Source organism: Silurus meridionalis, chromosome 24 (assembly GCF_014805685.1).
Source record: "Silurus meridionalis isolate SWU-2019-XX chromosome 24, ASM1480568v1, whole genome shotgun sequence".
NCBI lineage: Eukaryota > Metazoa > Chordata > Actinopteri > Siluriformes > Siluridae > Silurus > Silurus meridionalis.
The window spans coordinates 9,924,912-9,935,991 of record NC_060907.1 but is presented as its reverse complement, the minus strand read 5'-3'; the positions used below and the strand labels follow the sequence as shown (position 1 = coordinate 9,935,991).

The window sequence follows — 11,080 nt, the reverse complement described above, 5'->3', positions numbered from 1 at the left end:
AACTTAAGTCTGGTGTTATTCATAACCTCCTGACTTGCTGTGTTCTCTATTGCATGACATTTTATAGGAGAATCATTGTTTGAATGTTGACAGACGCTATGCAAAGTGGCAAACGCAGGGGTGCCAGTAAATGTGACACATGGTTTTGTTTTTTAAAGAGCATATTCACCAAGAGAAAAAAAAACCACGTTAAACCATTAAAGGCCGAGCTCATATTTTTTTAGTATAAGATTAAGCTGTTAAAAGTGTCAGTACTTTTGATGCTGACCTTATATTGACCTTTGCTGAAACATTTACACCATACTAATCTAAATTTCTTTTGTGTTTTCAAGTTTGCATTGGGTTTTGTAAATTCAGTCAGGTTGGTTTATGGTAGGTAGCTTGAAGACTGAAGGGAAGATTTTTATAAATATATAAAGATGATGATTTATGATTTATGATCACACTCTTGATATCACCCAAATGAGGATGGGTTCCCCTTTTGAGTCTGGTTCCTCTCAAGGTTTCTTCCTCATAACATGTAAGGGAGTTTTTCTTGCCACAGTCACCACGGCTGCTCATCAGTGATAAATACACACCGTTCCCCATAACTGTTGATTTCTGTAAAGCTGCTTTGAGACAATGTCTGTTGTGAAAAGCGCTATAGAAATAAACTTGACTTGACTTGACTTGATGTTAGCAGTGAAGAATATCAACATTTATGGTTATAATAAAACATAGATAGATAGATAGATCGAACCCGGGCCGCAGCGGTGAGAGCGCCGCATCCTCACCACTATATCACCAGGGACCCATAATTATATGTTATATATAATTATTATATATATATGTTATAATAAAACATTTAAAAAATATATTCTGTCAGGTTAGCATCTTTAGCTACCTGGCATTGAAAAGGATGAAAACGTCTATTAATATGGTTAAAAATTTTTCTCAGAAACAGTGTCGGGTTAGCACAAGCCAACTAGTAAAGTTTGTAAATGACACACATATACATGTGATATGTAAACGTTCAATTCAGAATTCTTTTTGATAAAAGGTTTTGTGACAGAACTGTCTTATTGCATGTATATGTGCTTTAATTCAGTATTAATAATGTATTACGATTACTAGTTAGCTTTCTTTGTATCATTCATATTGGATTTATAGACTTTGTGTAAAAGCTTGCTCCATGAAGATGGAATGGGTGCAAGTCTTCACTGAAGCTATTGTAATTGATTTATTGTTTTAAAAATGGACTTGTTGTGTTAAGCAGATATCCTCAGACACTGAATGTTGTCTATAGTTACATGCTGTAATGTAGAGATGTTGCTAATGGATTGCAATCTGAGCACCAGTGAGAGCTGGAGAATCCAACGACTGGCAATTCAGAAAGAAAATGCAGGAAATGTTTAAAAGATGCTTCAGTTAAACATAGAGCTGTGTTAAAATGCCATTGGCAAACACTGGGTGATGATAAAGATAGATGTTTAAAGGTTAAAGCATCAGTGTGTGGCAGTATCCAGAGATCTAAACAGGAAACTATGCCATGCCAGACTACTATCACTGGATTTTGTGCAGCTGTCTTAAAGAGACAACCTTTGAGTTAACCTGATTATTTGATTGGGTAAAAATCTCAGAGAAAGTACATGGTGAGAAAATTGTTGTTTATAGAGAAATCTTTGCCCGCTTGGAACTTCTCTTAAAACCTGGCCTGCTTTACTGAAGAGATTTTCCAAAAATCCCTTTTTGCAGTCTTTTTACTCCATGTTGGTCGAGGTGAAATACTGTATGAAATGTAAAAATATTAACCAATATAGACCCTGGGAAGCTTGTCTGTAGTGCTGCTGCATCACCCATCAATTCAGTGATAGGGTTCACAGGTCCAGACTCAGGAGAGAGAGAGAGAGAGAGAGAGAGAGATAGGAATTAGGATTTAGCTGCATTTGCAAATCCATGTTTTTTGTAGGAAAACAGGTTCAGCTGTCTCAAAAATTTCTAAAACATCAAAAATACAAAGTGAATTTCACATGCAATACAGATGTTTTAGTATTGCCTTGTCCAGCACAGGAGGAGAACACGTACTGATGTGAGCTAGATATTCGAGTTGGCATGTAAAGCACCAGGAATTACAATTAACACAAATATTGAGCAAATGATTAAAACCGTGCATTTATATGGCTGATGTGCATGTGATGGCATGTTGCATGAGGGTCCTTGCCTTACTGTGTGTGTGTCTTGCAGCGCTAGTTGTTCATGGACCAGTTGTGTGCAGTGCCAATGTTAAAATGGAACAGAGCATCTTAGGACCAATGTCCCAAGAAGCAGCAGAGGTGAGCATGCTGCCCCTGATCTTATACACATTTGCCAGTACACTAGATCATGGTAGTAACAACATAATAACTTGTTAGTTATTAAAAAATTCAATGTTTTTCTTGTTATAGATTTTACTTCATATTGAACACCTCACAATCTGTCAGTGAGACTAATTTATTGATTATTTCATATGCTGTTTCATGGACAGTCAGTGAGCCAGACACAGTTACTTATACAATAGCACAAAACCCCCAAATATCAACTCACTATATTAGCAACAGTTTTACACCTACGCATACATGCGGTTTTCTAATTAGCCAATTAAGTGTGTGGTGAACATTTTGTTCACACACTTTGGACTTGTTATTACCAATAAATCATTGCTTGATTGACACAGTCTGTTTAATATTTTCATTGAACATGTGTATCTCTTCATGTCTAAAACTGACCTATCTTTTAAAGGATACGCATGGAAGTGCACCTCAATCTCAAAGGAATGTCTTGAATATCTTTTGCATTTCATGCCACAAAAAAATTTAGGCTTTTTTGAAAGACAGGGAGGCCATACTCAGAGTGTGCACAGAGTGCAAGACAAAACATTGACACGAAATCTTGAAATAATAAGACAAAATTATAAGATATTTTGTCAGAATAACGAGACACTCTTATTATAATAGGATAATAAGATATTCTGTCAAAATAATGAGACACGATCTTCAAGTAACTAGATATTAGGTTAAAATAAAGACAAATCTAGATATGAAGTCTAAATGACCAGATACTGAGCAAAAATAATGGCACATGGTGTTGAAAAATTAGCCATCAAGTCTATGAAATAACTACATATTATTATGTCAAATTAATAAGATTTTAAATCTGAATGATGACATTAAATTTACAATTGCAGCATTTGGCAGATGCTTTTAACCCAGAGCGACTTACAATTGAGCCGGGGAGGGTTTTAGGGCTTTACTTAAGGGCCCAGCAATAGGTCCCCTGGTGGTCTAGTGGTTAAGATGCAGCGCTCCCACCGCTGCGACACGGGTTCGATTCCCGGTCAGGGAACCATCCCCAGCCACTCTCAGTGCCGGTCCCAAGCCCGGATAAATTGGGGAGGGTTGCGTTAGGAAGGGCATCCAGCGTAAAAACATGTGCCAAATCAAACGTGCGGAGGATCCGCTGTGGCGACCCCTAACGGGAGAAGCCGAAAGAAAGTTTACTTAAGGGCCCAGCAGTGGCTCTTAAGTAAAGTGGTGGGATTTAAACCTCTGACCTTAAGATCCAAAGTCTAATACTTTAACCACTGATCTCCCACCTCCCCTTAATGATGTCACTGTTCAAATACTATTGCATGTTTTTTTATTAAGATTTAAGATTTGGATGTCTGTTTAGAAGATTGCTCTGGATAAGGGTGTCTGCCAAATGCTGTATATAATTTTTATTATATTTACATATTTAAAAGCAAAGAAAAACCTAAATGTTTAAAATCCATGTTCTGGTATTGGTAGCCTGCATTATGCAAAATTCAACTGCTAAAAAATAGTTTCACCTGCCCTAGTCCAGTTCTATATTAATAAATTAGAACAGAAATATAACTGCAGAAGTGTATTAGTAAAACTATGATTTGCCTGTCAAGGTTTTTATTTATTTTTCATACCTCTAATTTGCTCCAGATATCTGTTAACACACTGTATCTCATATCACAGTTCACCCCACCCTAATGTCAATTATTTATTGCAACCATACTAATTTATCTCATTCTTTACACCTGCATGGCTTCGCATGTCCTCATTAACTTGATGACCAGCTGTTATCCTTCCCACCATCTGACCTTCTAATTATTCGTCAATACTAACAGATGTCCTTTTTTTGTCTGTTCAATCATTTTACCGTTAATTGATTTTGCTGCTGTCTGAAAGCTGATTGGGGATGGAAGTTCTAACCAAATCCATTCTTTGCTGATGTTCTTGTTTAATACAGTGGCTACAGGATGAGGAACAGCTCAAGTGTCGCAAGATAACTTTGCTTATCGTGTCTGTTCTCGTTCCTCTTCCACTTGCAGACTTAAGTGCAAACTGGTGTAACATGTCATGGCAAAGTAAATGTGATTGAATTGAAACCCATGCAGATATGGATATGACTGATATAATAAAATGTAATAAGTGGATGTTGTTAGGAAGAAAACGTACTTGAAAGAACTTTCATCAAAGTTTGCTCATCTACCATCTTTTTCTCATTTTTGTCTCCATGTTAATTCTCATATACATTATGCAGATGAATAAAGTCGGTCTCGTTTGCTCGCAGAAGATGGCTCTGAGCTTGGATGCAGAACTAAAATACATAGCTAGTTCAAGTGAATACAATTAGCAGTGTATGGTGAGTTGTTCATGAATGAAAAGAATGATAGATTGAAAGATAAGGAGCGGACTGAGAGAGTAGGAGCCGGTGGAAAAAACGCAAAAGAGGTTGAAAGGAATTAAGCAGAAATGATTGAACATATTGAGAGAATGTGGAAGACGATAGAGAAGAAACAGCTCTTTAACTCGAGGACAGGGTCGTGGAGTGGAGTTACTATCATCACTCTATACTTCACTACAGTGGTGTGAAAAAGTGTTTGCTTGGGTGCTTGGGCCTAAGTGTGGCTAGAGACATTTAACTCAGGTGTGATAAACCACAGTTTTAACAGGGGGGCAAACACTTTCACACAGGACCATGTAGTTTTGGATTTTGTTTTGCCTCAATAATAAAAACCTTCATTTAAAAACTGCATGTTGTGTTCAATTGTGTTATCTTTTACTAATATTTAAATTAGTTTGATGATCTGAAACATTAAAGTGTGACAAACAAGCTAAAACATAAGAAATCAGGGTTAGGGTTTTCACACCACTGTATACATCACAGCAACTTGCCAACAATTATATATATATATATATATAAATGTTTTATTAGGTAAAGATTGACGTTTCAGACGTTGTATTCATCCGTTGTACAGTTTAATGTTGAGGAACTGATGTGATGAGTTCCTGCGGCAAAAAAAAAGACTGCTTCAATTTACCGAATCTGGAGACTCCTTTCATAAATGTTACATTTTTTCCTCACAGAACGTTTCACCATATCAACAATTTTATTATTTGCTACTACATGATTATATGGACTTTGTTGGGGTTTTTTTCTGCAGGAGGAAAATATAAAAACATTTCTGGAGGACCAGCTTCAGACCAGCATGGTAGGTACACATCAAATTACACAAGTGACTAAGTCACTTGTGGAATGATTTAATACAGAAATCCAGAATAATTACCTGATTATTGTTACCACAAAGAATAATGATATGGCAGATAGTATATTTCTAGTGTGTTTCATATTTTTCATACTTTATGCTTAATCTTAGTTTGAAATCTTGCAGTTGCACATTTCTCTTCAATCTTTTGTTGGCTCTTATACCCTGATCTTTATTTTCTCCACTCTGTTCTCTTTTTCTAAGATGGTGGGAATAGTGCTCGGTGCTGGCGTGTCCATTATCCTCATCGCCACCTTCATCTTCTTTGTGCTGCGCAGGATTCACCTTCGGAGTGAGTGTCTGAAAAAAAAAACTGTACAGAATTTCCCCATCCTCTAGAATATCAAAATCTGCTTTTCATGTTCTAAAATGAGTTCCAATGATGTCTTATGTAATTTTATTTCCCTCGTATTTATTTATTTATTTATCTTTTTTTACTAGAAGAATTCAAACAACCATCGCAAAGCTTTTATAATTATTCATTATATGCAACTTAGAAAACAAAACAAAATAAAACAATAATAATTTCTTCCATCCACAATAAAATGAAGGGGACTTTAGTATTTTTCTAGAAACTTTAGTATTCATTACTTTGCAGTAAGAAACCCATAGGACAACAGCTGTGGTTGAGATTTTTGGAATGATCTGAGTGTATCTGAAACGTTACTGGGATGTAAAAATTCATCACACATTTGGGAAACATGTAGAAAAATTCTATGTAGCTTTTTTTCAACATAATGAAGTCTAGTAATATTAAATTGATCAAGGCAGTGCCAAAAGTAAACAGAGCATGAATGTTTTTTAGTTCAATGACCATGTATTATGTGATCTTGTATGTTTTTTGGTGTATCTGCAGACCTGGCAGCTCAAGAAGCCCCCAAATACCGCTTCCGCAAACGAGACAAAGTATTGTTCTATGGCAGGAAGATCATGAGGAAAGTCTCTCAGTCCACCTCGTCTTTAGTCGGAACATCGTCGTCCTCTTCCTCCCGACCGAGACTGAAGAAAAAACAGAAGATGCTCAACATTGCCAAAAAGTAAACGTATTACTTAGTATAACTTATAACTTAGTGAACTGATTAATAATAGTAGAGCTACTGAAGGAAGTGATGTGATCAGAGAACTTTGTCACCAATTTGCATTCTCTCTTTTTTCTTCTCTCTCTCTCTCTTTATTTCTTCTCTCTTTTTTCAGGATCCTGCGCTTTAAGAAAGAGGTGCCCACCCTGCAGATGAAGGAGCCTCCTCCCTCAGTTCTAGAGGCTGATCTCACAGAGTTCGATGTTGCCAACTCACATCTGCCCTCAGAAGTGCTCTACATGCTCAAGAACGTGCGGTAAATAAATGCTTGCAGGTTTAGTTAAAAAAAAAACTTTGACATGATTCTCCGGTATGGAAAAGATTAGATCGTATTATAATATAAAACACACACACACATGCTATTGGTTCCAAGAAAACGTACCACACTAAAAATAAAACCATTGCATTGCTCTTGAAGTTTTTTTAGCTTTTCAGTGAAATAAAAAAAAACATAAAAACAGCATAGGAATGTAGGGCAAAAGTGAATGCAATTCCATTTTGCATTTCTATGTTATTATCGCGGTGTTATAGAAGTCTCATGCTGAAATGGCTGTAATAAGATAATGGTGATATTGAAATGCTGCGCTTTTTTTTTTTTTTTTTTTTTTAAGGAAAAATAAAATGTGTATCTTAATGTTATTTTTGTGTGTGTGTTTGTGTAGTGTTTTGGGCCACTTTGAAAAGCCCTTGTTTCTGGAGCTGTGTAAGCACATGGTCTTCCTGCAGTTCCAGCAGGGTGAATATGTCTTCAGACCTGGACAACCAGACAGCAGCATCTATGTGGTGCAGGATGGCAAACTGGAGCTCTGTCTTACTGGACAGGTGGGTGTTTGTGTGTGAGTTTGTTTTTGTGTGTATGATTATGTAAATAGGTTTTATGCTTGCCTGAGCTTCTTTATCTCATTGTCTGGTGTTTGTGTATAGACTTCATATTTCTAACGTTGGGTGTGGCTCTGTTTGTATTTCAATGTATGTAATACTAATGATATCTCACTAGGGTTATGTTTGCATAACCATGTTGTTTTTTTTTTATATGCCATCATGCAGAAACTGTGTCATCTCATTTTTTTTGTTAATGCTGATCTGACCACAAATTTGTCTCTCTGAATTCTAGCCAAATGCTGCTATAAACAAGTTTATTGCTCCAAAAATGTGATTGTGTATTTATGCCTCATGTTTTAAGCTCTTTAATGGGATTTGTGTCTCAGAAAAGGCTGTCAAATCAATCGATTTCTACTTCTATTTTGCATAGATTTGAATATACAGGCCATTATTCAACAGAATACTTTCAATGTTTTGAGCAATTATTGATGAAAATATTTGAATATTTGGGATGTTATTTACCTAAACAGTGATTTAGCAGCCCTACTAAAGTGTTCTACAATAATTTGTGCTTTACATTAACATAAATTTTTATGTTGGTTAAGAATTTGTGTTGTTGTTTTTTTATCGGTAAACGGGTGTTCTGATATTGTTCCAGTACAGACACTAATGTCACAGCTTTTATTTGTGATGATCACATGTAATGAAGTATTTTTTCTCTCTAAAGGACGGGAAGGATGGAGTGGTGAAAGAGGTGTTTCCAGGAGATTCGGTTCATAGTCTATTAAGCATTCTTGATGTCATTACAGTAAGCCACACTCACGTCTACATATTTACTTTGTATGTAATAATATTTGCAAATGAGACAAAGGATTTTATATATAAAAAAAGGTATCAGTCGATCATTTTTATGGTGTGTGTGTGTGTGTGTGTGTGTGTGCGCGCGTGTGTGTTATTACAGGGTCACCAGAGGCCGTATCGGACCGTATCTGCTAGAGCTGCAGAGGTGTCCACAGTCCTGCGTCTGCCTGTCGAGGCATTTCTGTCCATCTTCGAGAAATATCCTGAGAGTTTAGTGCGTGTGGTGCAGGTGTGTGTGTGTGTGTGTGTGTGTGTGTGTGTGTGTGTGTTTTTATTTATTTCTTTTTATGAATTCTTATCTATTCATATGTAAGCTTCTAATGTACACGTTATATACAGATGTCAAAGATGCTCTCTCTCTGTCTGTAGATCATCATGGTGAGGCTGCAAAGAGTGACTGTCCTGGCTTTACACAACTACCTAGGCCTCACTAATGAGCTTTTCTGCCATGTAAGATACATACACACACACACACACACACACACACACACACACACAGGGTTGGGCAAAGATACGTCAAAATGTATTTTGAAATAAAATTCTAAATACTTTAACTTTGGTCTATCAAAAGAAACTATTGTATTTTGTATTTTAAAAAGGAACACAAGGAACACAAGGAAAAACATTTCTTCACAAACCTTCCATCAATTGGCCTATTTTATCTATTCCTTCACCATTAAACTAACTTAGATGGGTAAGTAAACAATGTTAAATAGCAACAGATTGTCTCTGGCTAAGTCACGCAATAAATCTGACATATGCAACCAGTTAACAGATCAAATATTCACATAAATTTCCTCGTGAGCTCCCAGATGAAGGTTAGTTTTAAAGTAACCAACAGTTTAATGTTGATCAGTTTGTGACTGTTGCTATAATGACTCATAATTGTATCATAATTTAGTAACTTGATGTTTGGTAACGAAGCGCAACTTTACTTCAGCAACACTCACTCAATATCAAACAAGTCATTCAGAAGAAGACGACTGACGCACCTGTATTTATAGCAACTAGTTTCTAACTAATTAATCATTTGATTGTTAATAATAAATATAATAATATATTATGTGTCAGGCAGTCTTTTATAAATTGTTATGCAAAATCATGATTCTAATAAACAGCCACTTTAATTGGGGTACATAATTCGGCAATCAAATATTTATTTATCAATCATTGACACGTATTTAAAAGCTGGCATTCTGCACGTTTCTTACCTTCACCACCTTCTTCCATATGGATCAGTTTTCTGTTCTGATCTCAACAAGTCTGGGTAAACTGCTGAGTAGGCAACAATTAGAGGCCGCATTTTTACGATGTGATCATGTCGACTTCTTACAAAGTATTTTACAGTATTTGAAGCCATTTTAGATTAGATTAGATTTGATTCAACTTTATTGTTATTACACATGTACAAGGCAACGAAATTCAGTTTATGTCTAACCAGAGGTGCAATAGCAGCAAGTGCAGGATATACAGTGTTTACATACATTTCATCCGCCCTATCAAATACAAATTATATAAAATATTAAATACGTACTTTAAATACATGTATCATAAATGCTGCCCATCCCTACACACACACACACACACACACACACACACACACAAATATATCTACATATATATTCACGCAGTCCCCAACTTATGACAGAGATAACTCTATCGTAACTTGGAGACATGGCCTAACCTACCAAGGAGTCTTAAAGAATGGTGATCAGAATGGGGTAGTGTTCTGTAATTTGTTAATAATTTTACAAACTACAGTACATAATATAGCAAAACAGAGCAATTTAAACTACTAGACTGTATAAACTATACATTATATGTATGTGGCAGCAGGCGAGTGAATGAGCACCAGTTTGCGAGTGGAGGGCAGAGATTACGCTGCTACTTTTGCCTGCCGTGCGAACATTCGTACGATTTTATTATATTGCTATAGTCATAATAAGAACGAAAATTCATAAGTCGAACCAACATAATTTGGGTAATATATCTCATTGAAATCTGAACTATTATTGTGACTCATTATTTATAGTAGTGACTAATGCAGCCACTTTAAGAACAAAATAGTTTTATATCAAAAGAAAGCAGTTATTTCTCTCACAGAGTAAATTATATAAAACATATTTTCAGTCCAATCATTTTTTTCTTGAACGTAGAAAAACACAGGCAACTCCAATTTTTTCAAGTTCACATCCTGTTGATTAAATTAAAGTCCAGATTCTATCACGCGTTGCTAGGCATCGATAACATAGATGTTTATTCACAGGAGATGCAGCCCCAGCGGTTACCTGTACTCTCACCGCACGTCAGTCGCACTAGCCCTGTACGCCACAGCAAACGTTTCAGCAGCCTCACTGTGCCAGAAGACCAGAGGGAAGCCGCCGTCAGAGACGCCACCGGTAAGAACACAAATATGGAGAACTGGAGAAAGGGTGTTACTACTAACACAGACCAAACATTTGTTTATTCAGCTGTTCATCGTAAAAATCAAAGGACGCATTACGGTTAACATAGTACCGGTCATTTTGATTGGAAGGAAAAGTGCAGAAGAGACAAAATAATGATCCAAGTGATGACACAAAGTGAAAGTAACATGGTTTTTCTTGTGAATTCAAGACCATGGGAAGGAGGGCAGCACCATCCCGACTCTGAGCAGGGCTATCTCCATGCCTGTGGACATCGCGGGTGAGTGTGTTCTCAGCGTGTGTATTTGTATGCGAGTGCAGGGGTATCTGAAGTGAGT

The 11,080-nt window shown here is 36.5% G+C and overlaps 1 protein-coding gene across 3 annotated transcripts in view; it reads left to right on the top strand.

Annotated features, from left to right (window-relative positions):
* The window catches only part of pnpla6 (patatin-like phospholipase domain containing 6), a 35,069-nt gene that overhangs the window by 1,767 nt on the left and 22,222 nt on the right, over positions 1 to 11,080 (top strand). For all 3 annotated transcript variants that reach the window (XM_046837758.1, XM_046837760.1, XM_046837759.1), the window contains exons 2-12: positions 2,224 to 2,312; positions 5,474 to 5,521; positions 5,780 to 5,867; positions 6,432 to 6,612; positions 6,770 to 6,910; positions 7,317 to 7,476; positions 8,204 to 8,284; positions 8,438 to 8,566; positions 8,707 to 8,787; positions 10,604 to 10,736; positions 10,954 to 11,022. In XM_046837758.1, coding sequence (XP_046693714.1) covers positions 2,224 to 2,312; positions 5,474 to 5,521; positions 5,780 to 5,867; positions 6,432 to 6,612; positions 6,770 to 6,910; positions 7,317 to 7,476; positions 8,204 to 8,284; positions 8,438 to 8,566; positions 8,707 to 8,787; positions 10,604 to 10,736; positions 10,954 to 11,022 — 1,200 coding nt within the window. The remainder of the gene's footprint in view (positions 1 to 2,223; positions 2,313 to 5,473; positions 5,522 to 5,779; positions 5,868 to 6,431; positions 6,613 to 6,769; positions 6,911 to 7,316; positions 7,477 to 8,203; positions 8,285 to 8,437; positions 8,567 to 8,706; positions 8,788 to 10,603; positions 10,737 to 10,953; positions 11,023 to 11,080) is intronic.